This window comes from Drosophila sechellia, chromosome 3R (genome assembly GCF_004382195.2).
Source record: "Drosophila sechellia strain sech25 chromosome 3R, ASM438219v1, whole genome shotgun sequence".
Taxonomy (NCBI): domain Eukaryota; kingdom Metazoa; phylum Arthropoda; class Insecta; order Diptera; family Drosophilidae; genus Drosophila; species Drosophila sechellia.
Genome location: NC_045952.1, coordinates 24,588,283 through 24,614,865, shown reverse-complemented (window position 1 = coordinate 24,614,865; position 26,583 = coordinate 24,588,283). Strand labels below are relative to the sequence as shown.

Genomic DNA, 26,583 nt, shown 5'->3' with positions numbered 1-26,583 from the left:
AAAAAAAAAAACAAATAAAAGGAAAACCAAAGAGACAATGTATGCTAACCGATAGTTTTCAATGCCAAATGGTTTATGCATTCGACTGCTCATGGCAATCATAAAGCGAAAATACTTTGGCCGGACAATGCTTAAACGCCGCATAAATTCACTTTAAGCATCTCCCGGGAATCGGATAAGCATATGCGGCCAGTTTAACCCACATCTTGGAGTCCGATTTGCCCCGACTCCGTCTCCGGCTTCGACTGCATCTCCACTGGTGCCAATCATTATATTTTAACAGCTTGTTTGCTCGCTTGTTTTACAAATTGAAATCGCCAATGAAAATGTTACAATAAATTTAAATAAACACAAGCATTTTGCCGACAACGGCGATTGGGGAATACTTGGTGCCGTTTGTTGCGCCTGCCGTCCGTCCTGCCTGCCTGGTTTTATTTCACTCGATACAGACCGCTGTATCCCGAACCTAATCGCTGCGTTTAATTTACTTAAATTATACTAATGATCTTCAGCTGCCCCGGGTCCCAAGAGCAGCGCAGTCTCCGCCGCAGTCGCAGCCTCTAGAGGCAAGTCGGAGTCATTTGTTTTGGCTCGTTTATGGGGGAAGGCGGCTCAATTGATTTGGCCAAAGCAGCCGCCAAAGAGAGCCGACAACCGGAGACCGGAGTAACCGAGAGATGTCCAGGTCCCAGTACCAAAGACCAATCCGATCCCCGGCTAGTGCGAATCCGAGTGTTGCGAGTGTCGCTAGATATGGCCTGACATTTAGATGAAGTGTCTGTGAATCTGAGCCGAGTCGGCGGCCCCTCGATTTCCAGCTGCGTTGGCTCGGCCAAGCTGCTCTTTTGGCCATCTAAATGTCGTCGTGTAATTCCATTCATAAACAAAACTTTAATTTTATTGGGCACTGTAAAAAAAAGTCTAAAATAATGCTAATTTACTATAAAACTATAAATGTAAATGACGATCAATTGTTTAATGTTCTTTAGATCATAAAGTTTTATTTGTTTATCCGATTTTTCTAAAATTTAAATCTTGCTTACTGTGTACCTTCAAGTTGACATAGTCTGACTCTTGGGTAATGTGAAGGCGTTGGCTTCGTTTGGATGCCAGTTGGATTTAGCCGGCTGCTGCATCAAAAACGATTATCATAGACCTCGAAATGGCTCAATTAGTTCTCATGAAGCCCCGAGAATTGAGAATTGAGCTGCCTGCGGCTTCTCTGTGCGAAAGTTTATTGATTGGCATTGCATACCTGTTGAGTTGTAGTTTCTGCATAGCTCAAAGTTGTTTTGTGCCAGAGAAACTTTTTGTGCATTTTTTCGGTGCTTAGGATTGAGCACAGAAGGAGCATTATCCCCCACTCACTTTCGACATTCCGAGGACACTAAAATCCAAGTCCATGGGAGCCAAGTATGCCACCTAAGCATGCCATTGACACCCATGCGATTGTTGTTAATTAATTAAAAAGAAACACTCATAGGCGATTGCGTTGACAAGATAAAATGGTCGAGCCACACAGATGCAGGCAAATAAAATAATACACATAAAAATGGCAAATGCTCGACTCCAAGCCGAATGCAATAAATTGTGACAAAAAAAAAATCGGCTTCAAAATCTATATATTGGCTGCAGCTTCAAGGTGCGACATTGACCCTGGTGCCACTATATTTGCTTTTGTGTTTCTCTACTCCGGCTGTGTGTGGCACAAATCTAAAGAAACAAATCTGAAAAAAAATTATAACGTTATCGGGGCAACTACAATAAAGCATTGCATTTAAAAGTGCATAAAATGTTTATTGGAGTTGGAGTTTTCGGTTTTCCACGCCACGACAAATGAACTACACTGAGCTACAAAATTTTAAAGCTGTAAATATAAATCACTAACAAGTTATTGTATATAATTGTAAATGTAGTATGTATTTTCAGTTGTTATTCTTTTCTTTTTAAAACCAGCACATTCATTTATTAAATGGTATTTTCAAGTACAATAATTACACTAAACACTCGTTTATGTAAATATTTAATTTTCTTTTCATAAACATGGTGTCTGAATTAAATGCATAACTTTTACTTTGCTGTTCACTGCAATTAGGCAGTCAGGGCCCAACTTAACCTTGCTAAAGCAGTTATTCTTGCCGTTGCAGTTGCAGTTGTACGTTGCTGCTGTTGTTGTTGCAGCTGCAGGCAATGGCACTTGCAACAACAGCAACTATATAGAACACAGCTGTGCAAAGCAAAATATAAAAAAAAATAAAAGAACAATTTATAGCCAAGTATTGGTACTTGAGGTAAAAACAAAACGTAGAAACAATTATTGCCATTAGCAAATTGGAAATATTTTCCGCTGTTGTTCGACTTTGCTATATTTTTTTCTCACGGCTCAAGGAAAAGGCTTTCCTTTCACCAGAGCCAAAGCCAAGGCAAAAATCATCATTGGCATTGGCCAATTGGTTTGTCAATAAGCACAATTGAAATCAGCGATCATCTACGTAATTAGCCAGCAGCGGAAAAAGAACCACCAAGTGGTGCTAAAACGCGCGAGGGCGAGAAGAAATGTAATTTGTTTTCACACAACATAATCAACATGATAACCCCGGCCGAAAACGTCTTTAGATTGAGTCTAATGATGATAAACGCTTTTACTGTGAGGTAACTACAGACTCCTGACACCGACGCAAGTCTCTCCGGCTGGCCAACTCTGGATGGCAGACCCGCCAGATACATTTGCTGGCAACACCACCAGCGTAAAGATACAGATACGGAGGCTGAGGACGATGCGGCGGGAGGTTCGCGAATGGTGCTGCCTGGGCCAATAATAAGTCAACATTCCAAGGCGTGTTAAGAGATGCTCGATTAAATGCCTCAATTGTGGCTCATATTGAACACCAACGGGCAACGGGCAACGGGCAATGGGCACTGGGCGATGGGCAACACACAGTCTGAGCCAAAAGTCGACGATCCGGGCAACATCGACACCACACACCACCTGTCCGCAAAAGAAATACGAAAACCAAAAGCAAAACGGGGGTAGACGGAGTGGAAGAAGCAGCGGCAGCAAATAGCACGCCCCCACCAACGGTCAACTTGCAAGTCGGTGGTGCAGTCGGTGGTGCAGTTGGTGGTGCAGGTATTGTCTGCCTGACTTTTAGCACTGCTGCACCGCCGTCGTCGGGCGACTGGGCGAAATCGTTTAGTGTCGTACCTAACTAAGGAAACGTATTTTCAATATTGAAATTATTATTATTAGCTGACAGCAAATCGCAGTTTTCAACTGACTTTCCGCAGTTGTGGCCGTTTGCCGGCTCATGTTGTAATAAATGGACAGGACCCAGATCGCCATATACCCTCTGTATACACTTTGTATGCTGTGCGGAGTGCTAATCAAAACAAAAGGGTTCCCTAAATGCAGCCAGGTTTATCGGGTCAATTGTAAAATTGGGTAAATGGGAATTGCCATACCTCGGATCGATATATGTTTTTAAATAGCCAAAAGAGTGCGGAGTAATTTTATTAACCTTGTTCGCACATCGAAATATGCACTTTCTAATATGTGGTATAATTGTAAAATTCATTTATAAGTATAGGTAGTGAGTAGTAATTATTGTTAACTGCAAGCCAATCAAATTTTAAAAATTGCAAAAGCGGTTTCTATATTAATTACTCTTGTATGTATAATAACATGAAATATAACAACACATATTTAACGTTGCTAGGTTGCTAGCTATAGAAATTGCATTGTTTTCTTAACTTTTTTATTGAATTAAATACCTTTAAAGGGTATCCCCATAATCACTATTCCAGAACTCACAAAGCGGCACTCGCTGCCATCAATTTTGCGCTCGTCCCTCGCTATCGGAGACTTTGGGGCCGGCTTCTAAAGGTGAGAAACTGGCCATATTGCTGGCGGGCGTAAGGCTGCACCCTGGTAACACACACACTGCACACTACACACTTTACACACACACACCCATCAGCGGGACCACAGAGCCAGGCCGGCACAATTATATGGCATTTTGCGAGGAAACTTTCAATAAAAATAATCATAAGCAAATGAAATTTATGCACAACTAAGCAGGTGTTTAGTGACGAGTCAAGCGGCGCGGTCAGCGATTGTGAATTCGATTTCGATGTCGGCCAAAGGTGAAAAGCGACGACCCATGAGACTCCCTCCGGAGCTGAATGGTGGAAATTCGTAACAGTTGTCGATTCATCAAACAAGATAATCCCACTTATAATGGCCCAGCGTCTAACAAGGCGAGCTGTGATAAGCAACACGTTGCCATTGTGGCTATCGAATTACCGATCTTCCAATTAACTTACCAATAATGCGGCGTGGACCCTTTAATTTCCCCAATACTGCCAACTCACGCAGTATTCACCGATTGGCCGCTGCAGCCGAGCACAATAGACACATTTTGTTGGCCGCAACGGGGGGCTAATCAACTTCAAACGAGAACAATTGCGCCGAACTCGGCTTTTTTGACAGGATCGAGGGGAATTGCAAGTGGTTGGATCAGTTTGGTCAGCTCGCAGGAGGCAGGGGGATAAATAGTAGGAGGCCACCTCCATGCAAAATAAGTCAAGCTTATAATAAGTACAAAGAGCACTCAGATCTCCGTGGAAAATTCAAATTTGTTTCAATTGTTACAAGAGATCAGGAATATTCCCATTTTTCTATAAGAGAAACGCACAAGGTGTCAGTGTAACAATTATCGAATCTAAAAAGGGGCAAGTTAATTTAATAAAATTCATTTAAAGTCATTTTCAAATCTAGTTTTAAACTGCGTGTCACAACACATTGTCTTAATCTAAAATCTGAAAATGTAAATTCAATTGAACGTAAAAGGTCATAAGGCAAGACTTTGATAATAAACAATGAATATTTATTTATTACAAACTAATAGGCTGACCCAGCATATGGGTGGAGTATATGTTTTTCAATCAATATTATATCGTTAGCTAATCAGAGAGGAGCAATGAAATTCCGGACTTCCAGATCAAAGCGAGCTGCAAGCACTTTGAAGATAGGAAAAACTGAATGACTACCGAGAACCCACTGACTGCCATCGATGCAAATTGATTGAATTCAATATGGTGCTGGCACTTAACATCCATCAAAACACTAAACGAGGAGTATTTAGAACGGCGGCAGCAGCGGCAACCAGTTGTTGCCGGTTGACATATGAGCAGCAGCAACATCAGTTGGAGCAGCAACAACAGCAGCAACAGCGGCAGCAGCAACAAAGAAGAAAGGAACTTTTGCCGCCACACCAAAGTCCGGTGTTTTTCGATGAGAGCGGCTACTACACAGAAATCCTGGGCAACTGGGCAGAGACCTAACAAGCAACAGAAGCGGCCCAGAATTATGTAACAACCGCACTGGCCCGCAAATTTGCAAGTCAAGAGTCACTGGAGATGTCACTCTGCGCGGATGGACAACTCGGCGGACAGCTGAGCAAAGCGACCGCCGTCGCCTGGACTTCTTGGTTCATCGTTTCCAGCGTCCGTTCGCCCGTTTGGTTGTTGAACTTAATCCCAGCATGATGGTGCAACATTCGGCGAGGGTACGTTGTCCTGGCAAGGTTGTTATGGACGCACATCGTCACTTGTTTGTTTGTTGTGGCAAACACAGCGGAACTCAACCGGATTAAACAGTAAGCAAGCAAAAGCGCTAGCACATCAACATCTGCCCTCCGAGAACCGAAAACCACCGAAGATGATCTCACGACGCGACAAATTGCTGCAGCAGCCGTGGGAGCAACTGCGGTACGCCCAGCACCGCGAGAAGGTCATGTCCGCCCGCCCAGCCATCGACACCCACTCGCCGCGCGCCCACGAGCACGTACAGCGCAAGTGGAAGAAGCAGCAAGTGGAGCGGGAGCGCCAGCAGCAGATCGAGCGGGAGAACCTGAGACTCCTCCAGAAACTTGGCGACATCATGCGCACCAAGCGCATCAACAATCTGTGGCTGGAGCCGCGGCCCAAGTGAGCAGCCTTCTCTAATCAGCCGAACTCCAAATGATTGTTATTCGGTTTTGTTTAAATACGTCAATGGTTTTGATAATGAGCTTAAATTTGAGCCGATTTGATTAAGAGCTTAAGTATTTATTACTCATTTACATCTGCTCACCTGATTATTTCAGTTTTCTTAACCGCGAGAAGCTTTTTGCCACCCGCCCGTACTCCAGCCTCCCGGAAGTGGTCACCATTTACGGAAAACAACCGCCGGGACCACTTATCTATGGCATGCTGCCCAAACCGGCGGTTGTGGGTCGGTGTCCCACCTGCAGCGGCAATCCGGAACGCACCGAGGTGGCCATACCCGAGCAGCGAACTCCTTGGGCGCCCGAGAGAAAGTCCTGGAACCGAAAGACCCAGGAGCAAGTAAATCCGCATCGATGCTACCACTGCGGATCTGTAAAGACCAGCGAACGCAAGTACTTCGAGGAGTTCTCCTACTCTTACTCCTACGACGAATGATGTAGCTCGTGGTTCGTGGGTCAAATAAAAGTAAATTCAAGTTTATTCATCAGGCCTTGGGTATATTTGGTGGCAAAGTGGCGAAGGTGAGGAAGCCCGTGTGACCGGGCAGGGTTTGGGGATTACTGGAGGTCAGGTACTTCTTCACCTCCTTTGGCGCCTTGCTCTCCAAGGCATTTGTTGCCGTCGTCGTCTCATCGGTTTTGGGCAATTTAAGGAACTCAAGATCGATGACGGGCAGCGTGCGCGTCTTAACCACGTTCTCCTGTTGCAGCACCTCCAAGGAAACAATCTCGTTGAAGCCCAACTTGGTTAGCTCTTGGATGCAGCGCTGCGACTGCTCAATGCAGGGCGAAAACGAACAGAAACGACCTCCTGGAAAGAAAGAGAATTGGAAATCCGGTTATACATTTTTGTTGCCTTTTGTGCTCGACCTCAAATATAATTACTATATTATAGCTTTAATAAGATTTAAATATATTGGTGGGCAAGCTTTCCCTAACTATTTGGTATTGGATATGCCTCACATTTTGTTTGTGCCTCCAATACAGTAGCACCCTAGGTTTGGTGCAAGCCTGCTGTACGTTGGAAGCTCCCATCCGCCTAATGACAAACTCACCCGGTCAGCCTGCCTTGGCCGCATCAAGTGTCAAAAGCGGGCTCATTCAATGTCAAACACGGTGAAATGGCAGCCGGACTGACTAGCTGACTGGATCTTTGGCTCTTTGGATGGATAACTGACTGACCGACCGACAGTGTTGCAATATAGAAAGCAGTATGGTACCTCTTATCCAATTAGGTACACTTAAGCCCTTGTTTTCTTTTTAAAATGGAAGTCAGTTTTTGTTAATTAACTAAAACTTAAGCTACCCTAAGCGGTCTAAACAAAGTTGTCTCCTAGGTACAATTTAGTGTACACATTTCGACGCTTTAATGCATGTATGTGAATGTACCTGGTCATCCCAGTTAACCCAACATATCCGCCTGATTGCCGGATTGCCCGCAAAAGGGCGCTGACAACTAGTTGTCAGCGCGATGTTGGCCACTCACCGGACAGCTTCAACGCCTTGAAGGCGTGCGGCACAGCGAGATCGGGCGCGGGCAGATCCAAGAAGACCGCATCGGCCTTTCCGTCCAGTTCCGCGCCAAAGCCCAGATTGCAAACGTCCCGGTGATAGACGGTGACGAAGTCAGCGATACCATGTCGCCGGAACTCGTCGCGTGCCTGATCCGCTCGAGCTTCGTGGAAATCGAAGGTGTGCAGGTGGCCAGTGGGTTTCAGTGCTCTTAGAAAGTAGTGCGATAGAGATCCCGATCCCGTGCCCGACTCAACCACCACGGAACCGGGTCGGACCTCCAGCTGGTGGATAATCATACTAATATCCGGCGTGTAAATAATCTGCGTGCGGTGGGGCAGTGTTTGTGTCCAGAGTTCCGGCGTCGGCTGAAGGACATGGGCCCAGCCCTTGGAGAGCTCCACTTTACTACCATACTCCACGCCGATGATATCTGGAATAGGAATTGAGATTAGCAGGATCCGTTAAATCTATAACTTTAACTTACTTTCAACTTTTAGCGATCCATAATTGGTCTGAAAAATATGCAGTATTGTTTCGCCCTTTTTGTTCACTATTTCAGGAACCGCTTCGATTGCATGCATGGAACTGACACTCAAGTAAAGGATGACCACATCGCCCTTTTCTATGTGGGTCTTGGGTTTCAGAAAACTCATGTTTTTGGTTAAAAACCGAAAGAAGACTCCTTTATTTACAAAATAGCCGCGTGTTTAAGCAATAGAGATGGAAGTTTGGTAATCAACAGGCTATCGATAAATTTAACTAAAGTGGCGGGTCAGGGCTGCACAAACTCCAATAAAGCATATTTGTACTTTTTGGAAGTTTACATACTAAAAAGTTTACTAAAACGAATGAACAACTGAATTTGGTACTAATTAATATATATTGTGTCAGTTAAATGTGTTCAAGATAAATGTTTTTAAATTATCGATAGCAAATAATATCATCGATTTCTCTTCCAGCTCTAGCTTCTCTTCTTCCTTCTTTTGATTTCCGGAGAGGTTTGTGTTTTAATTGTAATGATTATTTTGATTGCAAAAACCGCTTTAGTGGCGTTAATTGCCATGCAAAACTAAGCTACCATGTAGTGGAAACGCACTTCTGATGTTTCGTCTTTGTTCTGTATTATTTTCCATGAATTCCTTGGAAATGGCGTTTATTCCGGGTGGTCAATTGGATTCAGAAGCTTTAAAATGGTTCAACGCTTGACTCTGAGACGACGTCTGTCGTACAACACCCGCTCTAACAAGAGGCGCATGTGAGTAGCAGGGGATATGCTGTATATTCTCGATTACTAAGGATTTTCCATTTGTTTACAGTGTGCGCACTCCCGGAGGCCGTCTGGTGTACCAGTACGTGAAGAAGAACCCCACTGTGCCACGCTGTGGTCAGTGCAAGGAGAAGCTCCACGGCATCACCCCCTCCCGGCCCAGCGAGCGTCCCAGGATGTCCAAGCGTTTGAAGACCGTCTCCAGGACCTACGGAGGTGTTCTGTGCCACAGCTGCCTGCGGGAGAGAATCGTCCGCGCTTTCCTCATTGAGGAGCAGAAGATCGTCAAGACTCTTAAGAGTCAGCGCGAGGCTTTGGTCAAGCCCGTCAAGAAGGTTGTGGAGAAGAAGCCGGTGAAGGCTGCCGCCAAGAAGCCCGCGGGAAAGACGGCTGGAAAGCCAGGTGCCAAGGTCGCCGGCAAGAAGCCTGCTCCCAAAGGCGCTCCTAAAGGAGTCGTCAAGTCCAAGAAGTAACCATTTACCAGAAGGATTTGTTTGGAGCAATGATATGGGACACCTTTTTTTGTAATAAAGAAACCACAAATTGAAGAAGTTAACGTTTTAATTGACAGCTTATATCGCATTGTTAATAATTTCAAAAACTTAAGCGCTTAATTTAAAACAAGTGTGATTATGAAGAGTGTTCATTTTTAAACATTTGAATTCCTTAATCAGCTGTTCGCGAGATAAACAACCGGTGATTGCTTCTTCTTCACAAATTGCCATTCAGTTTCTCCATTGACATGTGAGCATTTCAGATTGGTTAAAACTTTTATGATGTCACAAATTGCAAATAAACCAAATGAATCGTAAGTTTTACCATTTACCAAAGAAATAAACATAAATGTAGTAATATTCGCCTCATCAGCATAATAAGAGTGCCGTTTGAGACGCCACGATTGGCCGAGATCGCCTACAAAGTCGTCAGTGTCGACCAGGAGCCGCGCCGGAATTTCGTGAAAAAAACGTTGAGCCTGGAGAACGATGTCCTGGTTGTGTACTTCCAGGCGGATCAAGTGAAGAGCCTGCGCACTGCCATCACCTCCTTCTTCGAGTGCCTGCTTCTGTTACAGGACACCATCAAACAGTTTGGAGACTCCAAGGAAGATAAACTAATCCCAGAGAGCAACGACGATGCCGGAACACACTCCGGCTCCGACTCCGCATAGGGCGGTCTATGGTTTCGCCTTCTATATGCTGTTCACAGTCCTCTTCCTCATCTACGTGACTTGGGCCCTGCTGCCAGTGGAGTTTGGCCTGCACTCGTATCTGTCGGACAAGTATTTCGCCGTATTTGTGCCCTTTCTGGTGCTGGTCTTCGCCTGGTTCTTTGCCTTCCTCATCTACCCTGCCATAAATCTCTCGATGACAGTGGATGTTGATTCCATTGCCTCGGTGGTGGATCCCAAGCTGGCACTGCCCAAAGGGACAGAGTTCACCTCCTGGTCGCAGTTGCAAAAAGGCAAGCTCAGCCAGGATTCCACATCAAAGAAGGCCTCTCCAGTGAACTGCAACCTGTGCAGGACTTTCCACCAACCTGTGACACGTGCACCTATTGCACCACTGCGTTTTCTGGACCTCCAGGAAGTAAATACAGCGTATTATAACTAAAAAACTAGCAGGTTTCTTTTTAATCAACCCCACAAAATTCACTTTCTTCGCACGGTGGTCCAGCCGTCTTCCGGTTCCACAAACGCATCAGCCTGCTGCTTTCGTGCCTGCGATCGCGTCATCCGACCACTGCCGCTGGGAGTTTCCTCGTCGCCCTGGCCCATTTCATCATCGTCCTCGTCGCTGTCGTCCATGTCCTCATCGGATGAGGAGTCCCCATCGATGGGCGTGTAAGTGATCTTAACATCCGGACGCAGCCACTCCTTGCCAGCAGGAAGTTTACTCAATTCAGCCTCTATTTGCGGATACTGGTTCTGCTGGGCCATCAACTTGTAGCGCAGCAGATTCCGGCAGATCTCCGGAATGGAGTCGTCGTCGCAGAGTGTGTTAAACTCCTGGTCCATCAGCTCCTCCAGGACCTCCACCAGTTCGCCCTGCGTGATATTTTCATTGGAAACGCAGTACTGGTAGGTGTAGTCCATGATTTCTATGGCCACCTAGAAAACGGACATTCGGATAAGGTTAGAAAAGGATACGGTTTCAGGGTATACGAGCAACAACCTGTTGGCCATTGCGTCCGCCCATGCCATGCTCCACCGCCAGCCGGAGATCCTGCCAGTGATTGAAGATCTTCTCTACAATCACTCGAAAATTCTTTTGGAATTCAGTTTGTTGTGCGGCTGCCATCGCATGCTTTTGTGATATCGATAACGATTAGACGTGCCATTCACACGGAGGAAAAGCAAACGAAACAGTGATGAAAAACGTCAACAGTAGTACTGGAGTGACATTCCCAACGATTCCCATAATTTGCGCCAAAATCTGCAAAATAAACAAATAAATAAAACCATGTCAGATGTAGAAGACGTGCCCGAAACCCAGCTAGAAATCGATGTCAGCGATGGCGCCGGACTGGAGGATGAGGATGATGACGATATGGAACAGATTACAGCTCAGAAGGTAAGGTAAATCGAAACGGAGCTCTTTAAAACGCAAATAATTACCCTGATATCGCTAGGTCCTGGAAATCATAGAAACCGCGTGGATAAATGAAATGTGTGCGCCGGAGATCCTGCCCAGCCAGACGGACATGCTGGAGCTGATGGTCTCCCAGGTGGCCCACATGGAGGAGCAGATGCGCGATCTGGATAAGAACGATTTCCGAGCGGTGGTGCACTCCATGGAACTGGAGAGGGTGCGCTACATAATGGCCAGTTATCTGCGTTGCCGCCTGCAGAAGATCGAAACCTTCACGCAGCACATCCTCAACCAGGAGGAGAGCCGTGAGCCGGATGACAAACGTCTGTCTCCCGAGGAGACTAAGTTCGCCCAGGAGTTTGCCAGTAATGTGGATGAGTACTTCCACAAAGTAGCCACCCAGTACATGCCCAACCAGCAGAGAGGAGAGGCGGAGCAGAGGATTGTGACGCCGAATCTGATGAGCCATGTCTTTCTTAAGGCAAATGTGGCGGGTAATAACCTTTTGTCATATAATTAAGTTAACCGCTTAACTCTTCTTTTGCTTTCCAGTGCCCGCTGTGATCGTAGGAGTCGATGATGAGGAGGTGGACATGGCGGCCGGCTCCCAGCATATTATTCCCTACCAACTAGTGGCCGACTTGATACAAAACAACCAAGCGCAGCTAATTTAAGACTTATTTAGCAGGTAATATACATGATAATAAAAAAAATAAAAACCAACTCTGCAAAGCTGCATGTTTAAGCGTATGTTTGTTATGTTTACAAAATTATTTAAATTTTATTTAATATCTAACCGGAAGTAAACTGCATAAAATGCCATTCAAATTGTTTCGCTTCCCGCTAAAGCCGGCCCCAGTGTTGCCCAACGAACGCCCGCGAACAGCTGCGCTTGTGCGTGACGTCACAGGGTGTTACGTTTCCAGTGGAAAACAGTGGTGAGGTGTACTGCAGGCGGCACTCCATATACACAGACAACGCATTCAATTTGCCTCCAGTTCAGTCGTCAATGTGGCGGGCTTTGGCACGAACGACGTTAAGAGCAGTAGCCAACTATTGCGGTTCACCAGGAGTCGGTCTCGCACCATCAACGCTGACGCAGCAGCAATTGCGACATTCCAAGGCCAGCAAAAGGTTCATCACCACCACCTCCACAGCCCCACAACACAATATCGGAATCATGAGCGTGGAGAAGCCAAAGGTTGTCTTTGTTTTGGGCGGCCCGGGGGCCGGCAAGGGCACCCAGTGCTCCAGGATCGTGGATCGCTTCCAATTCACCCATCTCTCGGCCGGCGATCTCCTGCGCGAGGAGCGGTCGCGGGAGGGCTCCGAATTCGGTAACCTCATCGAGGACTACATTCGCAATGGCAAAATTGTGCCCGTCGAGGTCACGTGTTCGCTGCTGGAGAACGCCATGAAGGCGTCGGGAAAGTCGCGGTTCCTCATCGACGGCTTCCCCCGCAATCAGGATAATCTGGACGGTTGGAACCGCCAGATGTCCGAGAAGGTGGACTTCCAGTTTGTCCTCTTCTTCGACTGCGCCGAGGATGTGTGCGTCAAACGGTGTCTGGGCCGCGGCCAGAGCGGCTCCGGCCGGACGGACGACAACCTGGAGAGCCTGAAGAAGCGCATCTCGACCTACAACAACGACTCGCTGCCCATCATCAAGTTCTTCGAGGGCGCCGGCCAGGTGAAGCGGATCGATGCCAGTCCGGATGCGGAAGAGGTGTTCGGGGAGGTGGAAAAGATATTGGTGGCCAGCGGCTTCTAGTTTTCCTGTTCATATTCCGGTTATGTGTGTAGTGCTATCCTTACCTTTCATTTGTACCCTCCCAAAAAATATATACGCTTGTAATAGTAATGCATAAGGTACTTTTTCTTCACTCCGATAAGATACAAGATACACATGAAGTATAGTATACCTTAATATCAAGTAGAAATTGGAGCTAGAGGCAAAAGTTATTCTGGAATTATATGTTATCTAAAGCAAATGGATTGAAAACTATTTAAAATTTAGGAACGTTGAAGAGCAATAAACAATAAATGAAATCACCTGTTCACATTATGACATTTAAAACAAGTTTTCTTATTTATACAAGTGCCATGTTCATTTTTTAAGTGTTTTACATATTTATATAGTACCTAATAGTACTAAATTGAAAAAGTACTTATTTTTATCCAGATAAACACAATTTTGCATTTATAGTTAAAGCTGAATATATGTATATACATATATATATATATATATACATATGATTTAATGAATTCCTTTTTCTTATTTTATTGAAGACAGGCATGAAATGTACAAATCTTTTAAAATACCGAATATTGCATAGCTCTAAAGTAACAAGTATTGCGAATTTGTTGTAGCCAGGCTGTGCCATTGCAGAACTACCTAGCTCTTCCCATTATAGCTTGTAAATGGTAATTACTCATCGATTTTTCAAACACGCAGGGAACGAAAATCACAAGCATTCTCTTTAATACAACATTCGCTTCTGGGAGATACAAACGGGTGGTGGCTCTTACATAAAGTGGACAGGCAGTGGTTCTTGGCAGCGGCTCAATCCTTGCGCAGCTTATCCAGGCGCGCCTGAAGATCCGCATCGGCATCGGACATGGGCGATGAGGCACCACTGCCACCGGGAGCTCCCGGACCACCAGCGCCGCCTCCACCAACTCCACTACCGCCGGCGGCTCCACCGCCGCCAACGCCACCAGCGGCCACAGCCTGTGCTTTCTGAGCGCCAGCGCCGCCGGCTATGGAAAGGGAACCGGAGGCAGAAGGAAGGTCCCCCAGCTGTTCGCCCAATTGCAGACCCAGTTCGTCCAGCACCTGGGACACAACAGCATCCGTCTCCTCCTCATCGCCCTCGTCCTCCATGGCGTCATCGATGGCATCGTTGATCATCTCCTCCTTCATGTCCATCATTTCCGACTGTTTCTCGAAGTCCTGCAGGATCTTCTGGATTTGCGGGAGATTCAGCTGGCGGTTCATGTTCTGCATGGCCTTCGTGACACCTGAAAGGTAAGCATAATTGCTTGATAAGCGGGTGAATCAGCTACACTGCCAATGTCTACCTTTCATGGCCTGTGCCATTGTGTTCTGCGACTTGAGCGTCTGGATTTTGAGGGACACCGCCTGGATGTTTGCCTTCATCAGCATGAACTTCTTGGCATACCGGCGCGTGCGCACCAGATCCTTGGCCATGATCTTCACGGCATCCATTTGACCCTCCTTGGCCATCTTCTTGATATCCGCGATGATCTTCTTCTCCTGCTGCTCCATTTTCATCCGCTCGCGGTCCAGATCTCGCATCGCTTTGTTCAGCGCCCGCTGATTCTTGCGCAGCATCTCATCGGGGCTGATCTTCTTGCCGAATAGCCAGTCCATGTTTAAGGATATCTTAACTGCAAGATTTAATTACGAAGAATGACGGAGTTTCCTAAAGATTACTCATCAACCAAAACAATAAGCGAAGGGTGTGCGCGATTTTAAGGTGGCCAAGGCGTGTTGGCGCTTGCATGCGAATAGTGCTAGTGGGAAGAAGAAGCTTTGCCGGTGCACTTTGTAAGAGCTGTTCAACTTAGTGAGTTAGCAACAGGTGGAAAATAAATTTTAATTTATTACACTTAGCAATAAATAGTATAAACATATGTCTTCTTGATTTTTAACAGATCTTCGACGTTTTCGTTTATATTTCAAAGTTCAGTTCGAAAAAAAAGTTTTCATGGCTTCAACACCTAATCATACTTAAAGTGAAAATCCGAAATGTAAATGCGAATAAATTTGTTGATCTCAAACAGATCTTTGACGTATCCGTTGAGTTCGAAGTAAACTTTATTTAGGTTTGATATTAATTAAGTTGTCTCCTATTACTTAAGACTAAATAAAAATGTTATAGATTTATAGATTTATATCACTTCCAATGGCGGGGTTTTTGTCATTTACTTAAAATTTTTCCACAATCAGTTTTTTATCCATGTTAATATTAATATTCAAGTAGATAATGCTTAATTTTTGGCCTGTACTCTTATTATTGTTAATGTTGAAATCGCAAAAAGTTGTATGTCATTAAGAGTGATATTAATGAAATGAAAAATATAAATTCAGTGAAAAGTGCAGTGAAAACATAACATTTTTTACCGCATCAGCAACCTTACAATCGACACTCATGAGCAGCGGTTCGTTGTGAATGGCTCTGCGTCAGCTGCAGTTTACATTCCAATCAGAATCATGAAGGAGTTCGACGATTTTAATTTTAGCGTAGAAAAATGTAAGTATTCCTATGTCTAGGAATATAGACCTTAGAAATATGTACTAATAAGTACATCATTCCCAGATACCAAGGACCTGACACGAGAATGTGTGGGTGGCAGCGATTTGCAGCAGCGAAAAAAGGAAATCGAGGCCTACAACGAAACGACGGCCGCAACGCTCAAGCAAACATGCAAAAAGAACTATATGGAGTTTATACAGACGGCCAAGGAGATATCACGTACCTTACGCCCCCCAATATCAATATACATTTATGTTAATATGTTCCCATCGCAGATCTCGAGTCGGAAATGTATCAACTGTCGCACATTCTGATTGAGCAGCGCAATATTCTGGCCACCATGACGGATGGCAAGACTTCCATTCACCTGAAGGCAGAGAGTTTGGAGGCGGAGAGCACTACGGCGACGGAGGATCTGGAGAATAGTCATGCCACGCGGGCGGTCAAGGAAATGGTCCAGGGCTTCAATGGCAATCTGGAGGGTAAGACCTTCCTCAACGAGGGAGCTCTAATTGAGTTGGACGGCAATGATTACCGACCCATCCAGAGGGTCTTCTTTTTCCTTTTCAACGATGTACTGATTGTCTGCAAAGTGAAGCATGATAAGTAGGGTTTTCTATATAGCAAAAAGCATATAGCAAAAACTAATAGTAATATTTTCTAGGCGCTTGGATTTCCTCACCGAGTACGACCCCAAGAAGATAGCCGTGATAAACATTAAGGACTTGGATGGCGTTAAGAATGCCATTAATATCATCACTCCAGATGGTTCCAAGATCTACCAAAGTATCACGGCTGCTGGGAAGACGGAGTGGATCGAGAAGCTCGAAGAGGCCTTTCGCTTCGACCAGCAAAAGAAACCAAAAAAGGGCCAGGCGCCACAGCCTCCAACTCGGGCCAAACAGCAGTCAAAAGCTACGACGCCGGAAAAGGAAACCACACCCCAGAGTCCCGGAGAGCCCAAATCCCTGGAGGATGAGACGCCCGAGTGGCTAAGCACGGCCAGTGAAGAGATTCAGACCCTGGTAGCCCAGCGACATTTCGAGGATGCCCAGGAGCTGATAAAGCGAACCCAGGAGTTCTTGCGGAACGAGAACCGGAAGAAGTTGCCACTAGCGGATGCCATTGAAACCAAGGTGAAGCAGCAGGAGCTCAAGCTGATCAATGTGCTGCTCAAGGAGTTGTCCAACAGTCACAATCGGAATCTGCAGATCGCACTGAGAGCCGCCAAACGGCCCCTTAAGATTCTTGTAGAGATGGGTCGCTATCGGCAGGCGAGTGCCACTCTGCTGAAGGTCTGCGCCGTCAGTTTGCGGGTGGCGCAACGGGAGGCGCGCAGGAATAATGCGGATATATCGGAACTCTTCTTCTGTGACCTGACACAGGTGGCCTGTGATTTTCTCACTGCCTTTGAGAAGCAACCGGCGTGCGTTAGCGGTAAGCTTCATTCATATTCTGTCAACATTTAAGTATTACTACTATCTAATTCTTGCAGCGCTCGTGGTTTGGTGCAATGCGGAGCTGCAATATTTTGCCAGCCAACTGATCAAGCATTACCTGACCAAGGGAACCTCCCTGGAGTCGGTGGCCAAATGTGTGGAGCGAGTGCGCAAGCCCTCGACAAAGCTCACAGAGATCGGGCTGGACATCAGTTATCATTTGGAAGGTCTGTTGCGCACTACACTCGAGTCGCTTATAGAGGAATCCAAGGAGCGACTGCTGGACTCCGTGGGTCGCACTGAGGAGAGCTGGCAGCCGTATAATTTACAGACCAAGTCGAATCTGAAGCGTCTGCTTTTGGAGCTCGATGTCTTGGGTATCGATGTCCGAGCCCAGGCGACGGGCGACACCTGGATTAATCTTACACAGTCGACAGTGGTTTTCATCAGACACTTCCTGCAGCTCACCGAGTACTGCGGATGTCTGGCCAAGTACGAAACCCTGCTGCAGAGCCTGGAACTGCTTCTCAAAGAGCTGTTCATTGCCCAACATACGTTAAAACCGCCCAGCGACATGGCCGTGGATGTAAGTTAGACAGCAGCTTAAATGAAACCGATCTCTTCAAGCATGCCATTTTGCAGCCCAACTTTGTGATGAAGAACAAGATTTTTCTGGTGGACAATCTGCTGCCCATCGCCATCGACAAGTTCCGACAGATTTCTGGACGCCAGTGCGAGGGATTGCGCGAGTTGCACACGAAAATGTCCCGCCAGCAGGGTGCTCCAGTGCCGCGCCAGCGCAGCGTCTACACCACCGATGTGTTTTAGATGCAGGCCGTGGGATTTACTTTCGATTACATATAATTTTTTATTTTTTCGTTTTGCTTCAATTATTTATAATATAATTATATACATATATAACCACAATAATAATAATATTTGTAAAATTAAAAATCGAAGCGTGTGCTGCACTCTATCTCTTGCTTATTACAATTTCGCCGCTCGCATTATATATATAATTGTAAATATATATAAATCGATTCGTTTTCTGTTTTTTCATATATACTCTAAACACTAAACAATTTAGCTGTGTTCTACTTTTCGGTTTCGGTTGTTGATGCGGCTCTCTCTGTGTTGGTTTTAGCTGCTCAAAATATAGGATTTTACACTTGGTTCTGAAGAGTTGAGTTTGATTCACACAATTAATTCCTCGATTTACTCATTACACATTTTCTCAAATTACATACAAGCAAGCCGACTGCTCGAGCTTCTAACTACTGACCCCCAATGCGAGTGAGTGTTTCGAAAGTGGTTTCCGTGTTTAATTTATAATGTAAAACTCTTAACTAAAATGCTTACTAAGTATATTCATTTATAATTATATATATATATATATATATACCTTCTTTTATGCAAATGTGTTTTTCGTGTGGGTGTTTGTGTGTGGTGTGTGTTTGGAGGGGCGTTGGGAGGTAAGGAAACTGACAACTTAAAATTACATTTGTTGTTGCATTCGCTGTCTGACTTGTCAGCTAAATTACAAAAACTTACGCTCACATAAAACAAACTAAAAGCACTCGCATCGTATTTGTATTTAACTCCTTTTGCTCAGCTGGTAATCATAATCTCAACGCTCCTGCAATTGCAATGACTATTCCACTTATCCTCCTATTTGTTTTTATGTTAAGATGAACGTAGGTAGGTATCGCCGACTTTTTCTGTTTCTGTTTTCGGTTTCATTTTGTTAATTTTATAACATACTCGTTTCTGTTGCTCGCATGCATTATCATTTTATTTCGCTCTGGTTCTCATTTTACTTGAATTCTTGTTTACTTGCAATTTGTGTGTGTTCAACTTGGTTTGTTTTATTTATTGGACTTAGATTAGGCTTAGTAGCTACAATTACGATTAAAATTTAGTTTTCCTTTTTTGTATATATATTATAGAATTTTCATTTTTGCTTCGCTTTTTGATGCGTTGCTACTGCCGCTTTTCTTTTCTTTTTTTTTCGTTTTACTGCCGATGCTGCTGCTGCTGTTGTTGTTTTTGTTGTTGTTATTTGCATGATTTCGAACATGTTGTTTGTTGTAGTTAATCGCTTTTTGTTGTAATAAAAACTATACGAGCTTATTACAAAATGAAAAAACTGCATGGTTTTGTGAATTTAATAAATAACTTCGTAGACAGTAGCCTTCTTATCGCCCGAACCCGTCACAATGTATTTGTCGTCAGTTGATATGTCGCAGCTAAGTACGGATGATGTTTCCTTCGACTGAAAAATGTGCATCATTTTAATGAGGATTTCCCTTAATACGATGAGTATGTGTGCTTACCTGGAATATGCTGGCACCGTAGGGTGTTCGCCATGCGTTAAGCAGGTTGTCTTTGCCGGTGGAAACGAACCATTTGCCGCAGGCGGCAAAGCGCAGCGACAGAACGCAGCTCTCGTGCAGATGCAGTTGATACTTGTCCGGTTTCGATGCGTGCAGCACCTCCACATGCGAGTTCTCCATACCCACAGCCAGCCAGTCGCCTAAAGGATAATACAAATTGTTATTTCTTGATGATTTTATCTCGTAAGGAAGTCGTCATCATACCTGTGGGACAGTAGCCGAGCGAGAATATTTGAGAGCTAAAGTCGTGCTGTTGCAGCTGGCGACCCTCGCGCAGATCCCAGGAGCGCACCGTGTTGTCTAATCCGCCCGTCCACAGCCTGGAGCCATCCGGACTGATGTCGATGCATGAGGCGCCGTCGGTATGGCCCTGGAACTGGCGCACCAGGATCTCGTTGTGCAGGTCCCACACGGCGATGTTGCCGTCGCTGCAGCACGAGAAGCACACCTTCGAGTCAGGGCTAATGGCCAGAGCGTAGCAGGCGGGCGCCGCCGATGTTAGTTCCGCCTTTATGCGAGGCGTCGGACTGGCCAGATCCCAGATGGACAGGTTGGACGCCTCACCGCCCACGATCAGCGTACGGCCGTCGGGCAGCAGCTTCACCGAGCGGATGTAGTTGTCGCGCTGCAGACAATCCAGCTGGCTGACTGGATTCTTGTTGCCCGGTTGGGAGATGTCCCATACCTTGACGCAGCCCTTGCCGCCCGTGTACACGTACTTTGTGGGATTGGAGATGGTTACCGCACAGACGACCTCTCCATGCGACAGCGTATTGATCTGCCGGGCGTGCCGCGGAATTCCAACGCCCACCAACGCGTCCGGCGGGAACGGCACCGGTTGTAGACTACCCTCGCCGTTCATATGGAAAGAGTATGCACTGCAACGGGTAAAATTTTATAGTGATTTAATAGTGATCGATAGTGACGTTCAACGTTAGGGGAAAGAGCAATAATATACAATATTATCATCTCCAATAGACTACTATGCATTTGCATCAGTTACATTAAATTGCTTAACTTAATAACAATGAACGACGAAATTCCTATAGTCTACTTTTCGGACCATAAATTGACATAAATAACTTACGGCTTTCCACCCGTTAGGGCCGAGGGATGTGGAATGCCATTGGTTCGCACATGGGCGTGCGGATCGTACGGCATTGGTGGCGGTCGTCCATAGGCTGGATCTGACGGTGGACGCTGGTAGGGATCGGCCGGCCTCTGATACGGTGCACCCGGATATCCGGCTGGCGGTGGTCCCTGCGGCATCATTTGTTTAGGATTAACGCCTGGCGCCGGAGCAGCGGCGTTCGGTGTCGGTGTGCGTGCCTTGGCGCCCGGTGTACCAGGCTTTTCCATCTAAATGAACGAGATTCAATTAGTTCCAACACTTTCTGGGTTTGACATTTGACATTTTGCTCACATCTTTTGTCTTGAGGCTGGGTGTGGAACGTGAAGAACTGGAGCCGGAGCGTGAGGGCGGCCGTTCCTGCTTGATGCCACTACTGCTTGGCTTCTCCAGGCGCTCGCCATTCAAGCTTTCCCGATCGCGCACCTCCATTGACACGTGCTCGCCGTTGGGACGCGGTGAGTGGGATTCCTGCAAGGCACATGTATGCATTTAGTATTGTTTTCGCATTTGATGATAAATGTAATAGCAAAGGTGTGGTTTTGTTTCTTTTTTTTTGGGGAAATTTGGGAGTGGTTGCATTGAATCTGGGCCGACACTCAACTCACCATTTCATTTGCAACATCTACGACTAAATCTTGATCGCTTTTCTCGCCTTCATCCTCCTGGAAATAATTTTGAAAAAAACACAAAAACAATATAAATCAAAATTCATACAAAAACCCACAACGAACAACAGCAATAACAACAACCACAATAGAAATAGTTAGTAGCTAAATTTTAGGCCCTGTTCTGGTTTTCACATCATTTTACATGGTTAACAATTTAAAAACTCAAACAAACCATGAAGTTACGATTAGTGTTCCTTCTTTAAGTAAGCCAATAAAATCAAAGAAATAAAACCAGTTAATAGCATAGAAAATGTATATAGTTTATACAAATTCCACGCTACTATTGAAATTTAAAATCGAAAATAAAGTAAATCATTATAAGGCATCTTCTTACTAAAAAGATGGTTAGCTTTACAATTGAGATACACCTTAAACCAACTACTAGAAATTGAAAACCGGAACAGGCACCATTAGATCGTGATGTTTTTGTTTTGTCTCTTATAAATTAGCAATTTTGGTTTTGTTTAGCATGATTTTGGGGTAGAGTGTTAGCAGAATTAGAACAACAACAATGGGTAAACTACGGAATTGAGTTTCTGGTGAGTTGAGAGACAGCAACAGCTCAGATGAGATGACAATAATCGGTAATGGCAATCACCATCAACGCGATGATCTATGATACTACCAGTGTATAATGCTAACACCGAAAAAAGCTCGATACTCACTTGCAGTTTCTCATCTTTTCGACGCTTCGAGTCGTTCTCGATGTCCAGCGGCGAGCGTGTGCGGTACTTCTCACGATCGGCCGGCGAAACCGAATTGCGCTGCAAGATCAGCATGAAAATGAGCTCGAAATATGCAGAATTATGATCTAGGGCGTGGTACTCACCAATCGCTCTTCGGCGGCTGCTGGCCCCTCCAGACCCGTCGGCTTGATGTCCGGCCTGTGGTGTTCGGGCGGTTTGTTCAGCAGACCTTGCGGTCCGTGTGGCAGGCCCATGGTGGCGCCCAGGGCGCCAAACGGATTCAGTGCGCCCATCGGCTGAGGTGGTCCGCCTGGCACCTGCTGGGCGTGGATCTGTTGCTGCAATGGAACCATGAGATCGTATGAAATCGGGCGTGCGCGTTGCTGGCTTTCGGAATAATGAACATCGTGCTTAGTGGGAAAAATTGAAATGTGTGTACATATGTGTGTAAACACAACAACGACATTAACACTAAATGGTATTTGCCTTATTTTTATTTTGTATCAAAATTTTATTTATTTATCATTCGATTCATAAGCAAAGACCATCTGGGGTTAATAAAAACAGCAACAACAATTGGCGGCATTTGAAGCGTTATTCAAATAATATAAACGTTGACAGTCAGAGAAGGAAGAGGAGGTAGTGAGGCACTGGAGCAGTTGTTGTAGTTGTGGCAGTGGCACATTCGGCGGATGCAGCGGCAGACGGCAACAGTAAACAAACAATAAGAAATTAACTTGCAACGAAACAAACTTACTAAAAGTTGCTGAATTCCATGTTGCTGCTGATGCTGCACAACGTTGTTTGGATTGGATTGGACGAATGCGAAATCATAACAAATTAGGAAGTAGAAAAACAAACTCAAATCAAATGCGGCCCAAGGAACAAACTAAACCGAAACGAAGTTTCCACTAAAGGGCTCCTACTTTAAGGAGTGATCTTCACAATAATTATGCTTACGATAAGCCCCCAAGTATCATATGTACCAATACGTTCGATTGCTTATTTTTGTATACAATTTTCAAGATGTTTGTTATTCTTTGAAAGACTGCTTTACAAAGTACCCTGCAAACTAAATACGGATTAGATTTCCTTCCCTTTCCGTTGTGGCAACCGCGTTTCCAATCGGCCATGCCCCTATTCGTGTCTATCTGAGAATGACTGAAACCGTATTGCTGCTGCCGCGGAATCCATCATCCGTCCTCGATCGACTTACCCCAATGATCAGGTTGAGCTCCTGCATGGTAACCTGCTTCGCCCGCTCCACCGCCTGCAGCACTTGCTGCTGGTGGTCGGCCTGAAGGAATGGAAGTAGCTGGTTGATCAGTGTGTTCAGCCGCTTGGCGATCTCCGTCTGCTTGTGCATCTCCACGTTAAGGCCATAAGACATCTCGTAGTACTGAAAGTTGGAGGGCAAGCCGTGGCATTAGCTAAGGGATCTCGATAATTTGCGGATCATGACGACTTACCATAACATAATGGCGCTGCATCTCCGTCTTCTCGTTCGACAGCTTCTCGCACTCCAATTTGATGCTGGAATTCACAGGAAAAGTGATCAACGGGCAAATTAGTTGGGCGACGGAAGCGAACTGAATTCGAGAACGCAAGGAAGCGGCGATTGTGGAGCATGGAGCATGGAGCATTGAGTTGCGGCTGGGCGGCGCAGGTTAATCCTATGACAGCGGCGCATATGGCGCGCCAAACCGGTTTGCTCAGCTTTTTGTTTTACTTTTCGCAAAACGCAGACGCAGCATCCACACTCACACTCGCACACTTCGATACGATGGCGGCTAAGGCGAAGGCTTAAAATGTGATTTCTTTGGGGCATGTTATTGTAGAGGCTTCTAATAGGTTTAACCTCAACTTGATTCTGGAGACTAATCTCTATAAATGCCTATTGCTTAAACCATGAAAACTATGCCATTTGATTATTTGAAAGTGTGAAGAATTTTACTTTTATCTGTTGCGTACTACTGATCATAACATGGCTAGTAAAATAATAACAATAACAATAAATAACAATAGTGGCAATATTAAATTTTTTTTGGTCGTTTTTTCTTTAAATATCATTTACAAAGTTGACATTTGCAGAGAATGTCATTATGAAGGCAAATATTTCCTTGCAAATCTTTACTATAATTTGCCTAGTATTTCCAATTTGATAAGCCTTGTATATCCCTTGTAAATATGATTCGAGTAATTTTTACATGTGTAAACATTGACGTGTGTTTAGATTATTCCATCGGATACTTGCCTGTGGTACTGCGCCTGCAGGAAGTTGAACTCCTCCTTGATGCGTTCCAGTGTGTCGGCGATGGTGAACTTGATTGGACCCTGAGGTGGTGGTCCCTATTTGGACGTGAATAGAGGTGGTTGGTGTTACGTGCGTGGGCGGCACATGGCGCGGCGTGGGGGAGAGAGACATAAACACAATTAGCACGGATTCGGGGTCAGAGGTGGGACCCGCTGGCGGGTGAACTTACCCCGGCGGCGGGGTGGCGCACCGGTGAGGGATACATGTTGTTAGGCTGGTATGTTGCCGGCTAGATCAAGAGCGATAGTTCCGAGGTGGACACCGATTTGCCGGAGCGGAAGTCCTGCTGCTCCTCCTGCTACGCACGCCGCTTCCTTCCTTCCGGTTATCCCTGAGCACTCCACTCCTGCACAGAAACTCCTCGCAAAACGTGGACTAAGATCTGCTTGCCAGTGTTTTATGGTACTTGTTTTTTCTTAGCTATTCTTTTTCTTCTGTTTTTTTTTTTTTATAATATTTTTCGATGGCAGTTGATCCGCTTTATTGGTATTCCCGCAAATGGAACCGGCACTTAGTGGCTCTCCATGTCCGGGCTACTTCGCATTTTACATATCCTGCGAATGGAATTTTACAACAACATATTTGCTTAGTTATGCTTTTTCATATTTTTGCACCATTTTTTTCGATACGTTCGCACGCACGTACATACACGCACACACACAGGCCCGCGAAGCCAGCGAGACACACGCACACTGGCGCAGAAAACGGGAGCGAGGGTACGAGTGTGAGTGTTTACCGCCGAAAAATCAAGCGCACAGTTGCATGTGGCCCATGAAATTGTTACGCAAAATCATTGTTCGATTTTTGGGGGCCGCTGGACGCACTAATCCGATTGTGCAGTTAAGCGGGGCGGGTTTAATCCAATGAATATAAAACACTTTTCTTTCGTAAAGGCAGCACACTCCGCACAAACAACATGCGAACATATACAGACAGACTGCAATTAAACAGGGTTGCCATGCCGTTTGAATCGCGCAGAGCAGCAGAAACACAGTTCGCACTTTTCTTTGATGTTTATTGTTTGCTATTTTTCAGCGTATCCGCATATAATTCACTTGATTGGCCCTTTTCAATATTTTTCAATTGTACATCCAATATATTTTTTATGATTTGCCCTGGAGGCGGCAACTCTGTTCGGCGATACGGGCACATACATAGAAACTAGCGAGTGGCCAAATCACACACACTCACTCACACGCGCAGCGCAAAAGAAAAATTATACTGTGTCCTATACAAAAAATAAACAAAAGCAATTAAAAAAAGCGAGATAATGGCAGTACCAGTTTTATGCCCCGGATTAGCACGCTTTATCGCAAGATGTTTCTATGTTTTGCACTTAAATCTCTGGTCCATTTTTTACAGTTTCTTCGTTTTCGCCACCGAAAAGTGGGTAAATTATTTTTTGTAACTTTTCGCCCGTATAAAATTGCCTGTTTCTGCCGACCGACCGCGAAGTGTCTGACATTCGTGTATGTGTTGGGCAGCTTTGGCGGCGGCGCTCTCTCGCTCTCTCACAGGCACACACACAGGCAGCGGCTCTCTCTCCGGCTCTACTACACGCGCACTCGCTGTACAAACGCGGCTTGTAAATGGCGTTCTCGCCTCAAATATTTTTGCAACAATTTCGGCACGCTGATTTTCACCTCGGTAGCACTTGGTATCCTCGCCGATTGGGGCAGCTGGCAACTGGGTGGCTTTTGGGGCATCGGCACGGCCCGTTTCTATTTATAATTTCCTATTTTCTTATCCGCGACACACAGACCGCGTCGGTCTCAGGTATGCAATTTGGGCTATCGCCTATCGATGTATCGAGGGGCTCCCATCGCGGGCCACTCGCTTAGGCGGCGCAGTGTTGCATGCGCCAGTGTTGGGAAGTGTCTGCGCTGCACGTGTAATCGAACTAGTTACACTCTGCGAAATACTAAGCCTAATGTTAATGAACTTATACATATAAAATAATTTATTTACAAACACTTCGGTTGCAGAACAACTAATTAAATAGTTTCAGTTCTAGCGGTCGTTTTTAGCCATGATCTTGAATAAAAAGTGAAAAAAGTTCCGCAAAAACTACGTTACCTAGTACTGTACATGCTCTCTAAGTATAGTTGGCGCGCTTTTTCAAATAAATAAATAAATAACTATTTGGTGTATTATTATTTAATCTGATTTGCAAATTTTAATCTTGTTAACCATTAAGCACATTACCAATTCTGAAAACTTTCAGTGATAGTTTTCTTAAACTATATTTTTATTT

At 45.3% G+C, this 26,583-nt stretch overlaps 11 protein-coding genes across 17 annotated transcripts; 7 read left to right on the top strand and 4 right to left on the bottom strand.

Moving 5' to 3' along the window:
- Positions 1 to 5,211: 5,211 nt before the first annotated feature.
- On the top strand, positions 5,212 to 6,528 carry LOC6617024. Its single transcript, XM_002041316.2, has 2 exons — positions 5,212 to 5,988; positions 6,147 to 6,528. The coding sequence occupies exons 1-2, from the start codon at positions 5,720 to 5,722 to the stop codon at positions 6,481 to 6,483; spliced, it is 606 nt and encodes a 201-aa protein (XP_002041352.1). The 5' UTR covers positions 5,212 to 5,719; the 3' UTR covers positions 6,484 to 6,528.
- Positions 6,496 to 8,288, bottom strand: LOC6617023 (tRNA (adenine(58)-N(1))-methyltransferase catalytic subunit TRMT61A). Its single transcript, XM_002041315.2, has 3 exons — positions 8,047 to 8,288; positions 7,534 to 7,992; positions 6,496 to 6,858 (listed from the first exon to the last, which is right to left on the bottom strand). The coding sequence occupies exons 1-3, from the start codon at positions 8,213 to 8,215 to the stop codon at positions 6,533 to 6,535; spliced, it is 954 nt and encodes a 317-aa protein (XP_002041351.1). The 5' UTR covers positions 8,216 to 8,288; the 3' UTR covers positions 6,496 to 6,532.
- Positions 8,289 to 8,536: 248 nt separating this feature from the next.
- On the top strand, positions 8,537 to 9,380 carry LOC6617022 (60S ribosomal protein L34). 3 transcript variants are annotated; one of them, XM_032722953.1, is made up of 3 exons: positions 8,537 to 8,560; positions 8,743 to 8,817; positions 8,879 to 9,380. In XM_032722953.1, exons 2-3 carry the CDS (start codon positions 8,753 to 8,755, stop codon positions 9,300 to 9,302), a joined length of 489 nt encoding a protein of 162 aa, XP_032578844.1. In that variant the 5' UTR covers positions 8,537 to 8,560; positions 8,743 to 8,752; the 3' UTR covers positions 9,303 to 9,380. The 3 variants fall into 3 exon arrangements, with proteins under 3 accessions (XP_032578844.1, XP_002041350.1, XP_032578845.1); XM_002041314.2 differs by having other exon boundaries at positions 8,538 to 8,560; positions 8,746 to 8,817; XM_032722954.1 differs by having other exon boundaries at positions 8,547 to 8,575; positions 8,746 to 8,817.
- Positions 9,381 to 9,536: 156 nt separating this feature from the next.
- LOC116801737 lies at positions 9,537 to 10,012 on the top strand. The gene is made up of 2 exons (XM_032722956.1): positions 9,537 to 9,637; positions 9,697 to 10,012. Exons 1-2 carry the CDS (start codon positions 9,603 to 9,605, stop codon positions 9,995 to 9,997), a joined length of 336 nt encoding a protein of 111 aa, XP_032578847.1. The 5' UTR covers positions 9,537 to 9,602; the 3' UTR covers positions 9,998 to 10,012.
- LOC6617021 (phosphatidylinositol N-acetylglucosaminyltransferase subunit P) lies at positions 9,944 to 10,446 on the top strand. The gene has a single exon (XM_002041313.2). The coding sequence runs from the start codon at positions 9,963 to 9,965 to the stop codon at positions 10,437 to 10,439; it is 477 nt and encodes a 158-aa protein (XP_002041349.2). The 5' UTR covers positions 9,944 to 9,962; the 3' UTR covers positions 10,440 to 10,446.
- LOC6617020 (pre-rRNA-processing protein TSR2 homolog) lies at positions 10,430 to 11,154 on the bottom strand. The gene is made up of 2 exons (XM_002041312.2): positions 11,001 to 11,154; positions 10,430 to 10,936 (listed from the first exon to the last, which is right to left on the bottom strand). Exons 1-2 carry the CDS (start codon positions 11,124 to 11,126, stop codon positions 10,478 to 10,480), a joined length of 585 nt encoding a protein of 194 aa, XP_002041348.1. The 5' UTR covers positions 11,127 to 11,154; the 3' UTR covers positions 10,430 to 10,477.
- Positions 11,155 to 11,156: 2 nt separating this feature from the next.
- On the top strand, positions 11,157 to 12,140 carry LOC6617019 (DNA replication complex GINS protein SLD5). The gene is made up of 3 exons (XM_002041311.2): positions 11,157 to 11,399; positions 11,458 to 11,911; positions 11,970 to 12,140. Exons 1-3 carry the CDS (start codon positions 11,289 to 11,291, stop codon positions 12,089 to 12,091), a joined length of 687 nt encoding a protein of 228 aa, XP_002041347.1. The 5' UTR covers positions 11,157 to 11,288; the 3' UTR covers positions 12,092 to 12,140.
- Positions 12,141 to 12,362: 222 nt separating this feature from the next.
- LOC6617018 (UMP-CMP kinase) lies at positions 12,363 to 13,487 on the top strand. Its single transcript, XM_002041310.2, has one exon. The coding sequence runs from the start codon at positions 12,427 to 12,429 to the stop codon at positions 13,186 to 13,188; it is 762 nt and encodes a 253-aa protein (XP_002041346.1). The 5' UTR covers positions 12,363 to 12,426; the 3' UTR covers positions 13,189 to 13,487.
- A 186-nt stretch (positions 13,488 to 13,673) lies between these two features.
- On the bottom strand, positions 13,674 to 14,916 carry LOC6617017 (charged multivesicular body protein 2a). The gene is made up of 2 exons (XM_002041309.2): positions 14,499 to 14,916; positions 13,674 to 14,438 (listed from the first exon to the last, which is right to left on the bottom strand). The coding sequence occupies exons 1-2, from the start codon at positions 14,809 to 14,811 to the stop codon at positions 13,981 to 13,983; spliced, it is 771 nt and encodes a 256-aa protein (XP_002041345.1). The 5' UTR covers positions 14,812 to 14,916; the 3' UTR covers positions 13,674 to 13,980.
- Positions 14,917 to 15,586: 670 nt separating this feature from the next.
- On the top strand, positions 15,587 to 18,316 carry LOC6617016 (exocyst complex component 8). The gene is made up of 6 exons (XM_002041308.2): positions 15,587 to 15,694; positions 15,761 to 15,916; positions 15,973 to 16,303; positions 16,362 to 17,134; positions 17,193 to 17,722; positions 17,779 to 18,316. The coding sequence occupies exons 1-6, from the start codon at positions 15,655 to 15,657 to the stop codon at positions 17,962 to 17,964; spliced, it is 2,016 nt and encodes a 671-aa protein (XP_002041344.1). The 5' UTR covers positions 15,587 to 15,654; the 3' UTR covers positions 17,965 to 18,316.
- Positions 18,317 to 18,900: 584 nt separating this feature from the next.
- On the bottom strand, positions 18,901 to 26,129 carry LOC6617015 (protein groucho). Of its 5 annotated transcripts, none has more exons than XM_002041307.2 (14): positions 25,973 to 26,129; positions 24,499 to 24,883; positions 24,270 to 24,364; positions 23,485 to 23,548; positions 23,232 to 23,414; positions 22,773 to 22,805; positions 22,159 to 22,353; positions 21,995 to 22,093; positions 21,267 to 21,323; positions 20,953 to 21,129; positions 20,617 to 20,888; positions 19,734 to 20,407; positions 19,470 to 19,669; positions 18,901 to 19,408 (listed from the first exon to the last, which is right to left on the bottom strand). In XM_002041307.2, exons 2-14 carry the CDS (start codon positions 24,532 to 24,534, stop codon positions 19,301 to 19,303), a joined length of 2,193 nt encoding a protein of 730 aa, XP_002041343.1. In that variant the 5' UTR covers positions 24,535 to 24,883; positions 25,973 to 26,129; the 3' UTR covers positions 18,901 to 19,300. The 5 variants fall into 5 exon arrangements, with proteins under 5 accessions (XP_002041343.1, XP_032578840.1, XP_032578841.1 ...); XM_032722949.1 differs by lacking the exon at positions 25,973 to 26,129 and adding an exon at positions 25,610 to 25,841; XM_032722950.1 differs by lacking the exon at positions 25,973 to 26,129 and adding an exon at positions 24,975 to 24,993.
- Between the last annotated feature and the right edge of the window lie 454 nt (positions 26,130 to 26,583).

Excerpts from the sequence above, each read along its gene's own strand:
- LOC6617024 (XM_002041316.2), top strand. The coding sequence starts at position 5,720 with ATGATCTCACGACGCGACAAATTGCTGCAGCAGCCGTGGGAGCAACTG. Across the intron at positions 5,989-6,146 it reads TGGCTGGAGCCGCGGCCCAA|TTTTCTTAACCGCGAGAAGC; the intron begins GTGAGCAGCCTT and ends TGATTATTTCAG.
- LOC6617023 (XM_002041315.2), bottom strand. The coding sequence starts at position 8,215 with ATGAGTTTTCTGAAACCCAAGACCCACATAGAAAAGGGCGATGTGGTC. Across the intron at positions 7,993-8,046 it reads TGGATCGCTAAAAGTTGAAA|ATATCATCGGCGTGGAGTAT; the intron begins GTAAGTTAAAGT and ends TTCCTATTCCAG. Across the intron at positions 6,859-7,533 it reads CAAGGCGTTGAAGCTGTCCG|GAGGTCGTTTCTGTTCGTTT; the intron begins GTGAGTGGCCAA and ends CTTTCTTTCCAG.
- LOC6617022 (XM_032722953.1), top strand. The coding sequence starts at position 8,753 with ATGGTTCAACGCTTGACTCTGAGACGACGTCTGTCGTACAACACCCGC. Across the intron at positions 8,818-8,878 it reads CGCTCTAACAAGAGGCGCAT|TGTGCGCACTCCCGGAGGCC; the intron begins GTGAGTAGCAGG and ends ATTTGTTTACAG.
- LOC116801737 (XM_032722956.1), top strand. The coding sequence starts at position 9,603 with ATGATGTCACAAATTGCAAATAAACCAAATGAATC. Across the intron at positions 9,638-9,696 it reads GCAAATAAACCAAATGAATC|CATAATAAGAGTGCCGTTTG; the intron begins GTAAGTTTTACC and ends TCGCCTCATCAG.
- LOC6617021 (XM_002041313.2), top strand. The coding sequence starts at position 9,963 with ATGCCGGAACACACTCCGGCTCCGACTCCGCATAGGGCGGTCTATGGT.
- LOC6617020 (XM_002041312.2), bottom strand. The coding sequence starts at position 11,126 with ATGGCAGCCGCACAACAAACTGAATTCCAAAAGAATTTTCGAGTGATT. Across the intron at positions 10,937-11,000 it reads GCGGACGCAATGGCCAACAG|GTGGCCATAGAAATCATGGA; the intron begins GTTGTTGCTCGT and ends TCCGTTTTCTAG.
- LOC6617019 (XM_002041311.2), top strand. The coding sequence starts at position 11,289 with ATGTCAGATGTAGAAGACGTGCCCGAAACCCAGCTAGAAATCGATGTC. Across the intron at positions 11,400-11,457 it reads AACAGATTACAGCTCAGAAG|GTCCTGGAAATCATAGAAAC; the intron begins GTAAGGTAAATC and ends TGATATCGCTAG. Across the intron at positions 11,912-11,969 it reads TCTTAAGGCAAATGTGGCGG|TGCCCGCTGTGATCGTAGGA; the intron begins GTAATAACCTTT and ends TTTGCTTTCCAG.
- LOC6617018 (XM_002041310.2), top strand. The coding sequence starts at position 12,427 with ATGTGGCGGGCTTTGGCACGAACGACGTTAAGAGCAGTAGCCAACTAT.
- LOC6617017 (XM_002041309.2), bottom strand. The coding sequence starts at position 14,811 with ATGGACTGGCTATTCGGCAAGAAGATCAGCCCCGATGAGATGCTGCGC. Across the intron at positions 14,439-14,498 it reads AATGGCACAGGCCATGAAAG|GTGTCACGAAGGCCATGCAG; the intron begins GTAGACATTGGC and ends CTTACCTTTCAG.
- LOC6617016 (XM_002041308.2), top strand. The coding sequence starts at position 15,655 with ATGAAGGAGTTCGACGATTTTAATTTTAGCGTAGAAAAAT. Across the intron at positions 16,304-16,361 it reads TGCAAAGTGAAGCATGATAA|GCGCTTGGATTTCCTCACCG; the intron begins GTAGGGTTTTCT and ends AATATTTTCTAG. Across the intron at positions 17,723-17,778 it reads CCAGCGACATGGCCGTGGAT|CCCAACTTTGTGATGAAGAA; the intron begins GTAAGTTAGACA and ends GCCATTTTGCAG.
- LOC6617015 (XM_002041307.2), bottom strand. The coding sequence starts at position 24,534 with ATGTATCCCTCACCGGTGCGCCACCCCGCCGCCGGG. Across the intron at positions 23,549-24,269 it reads CTGCAGGCGCAGTACCACAG|CATCAAATTGGAGTGCGAGA; the intron begins GCAAGTATCCGA and ends TGTGAATTCCAG. Across the intron at positions 21,324-21,994 it reads GAAAAGATGAGAAACTGCAA|GAGGATGAAGGCGAGAAAAG; the intron begins GTGAGTATCGAG and ends AATTATTTCCAG.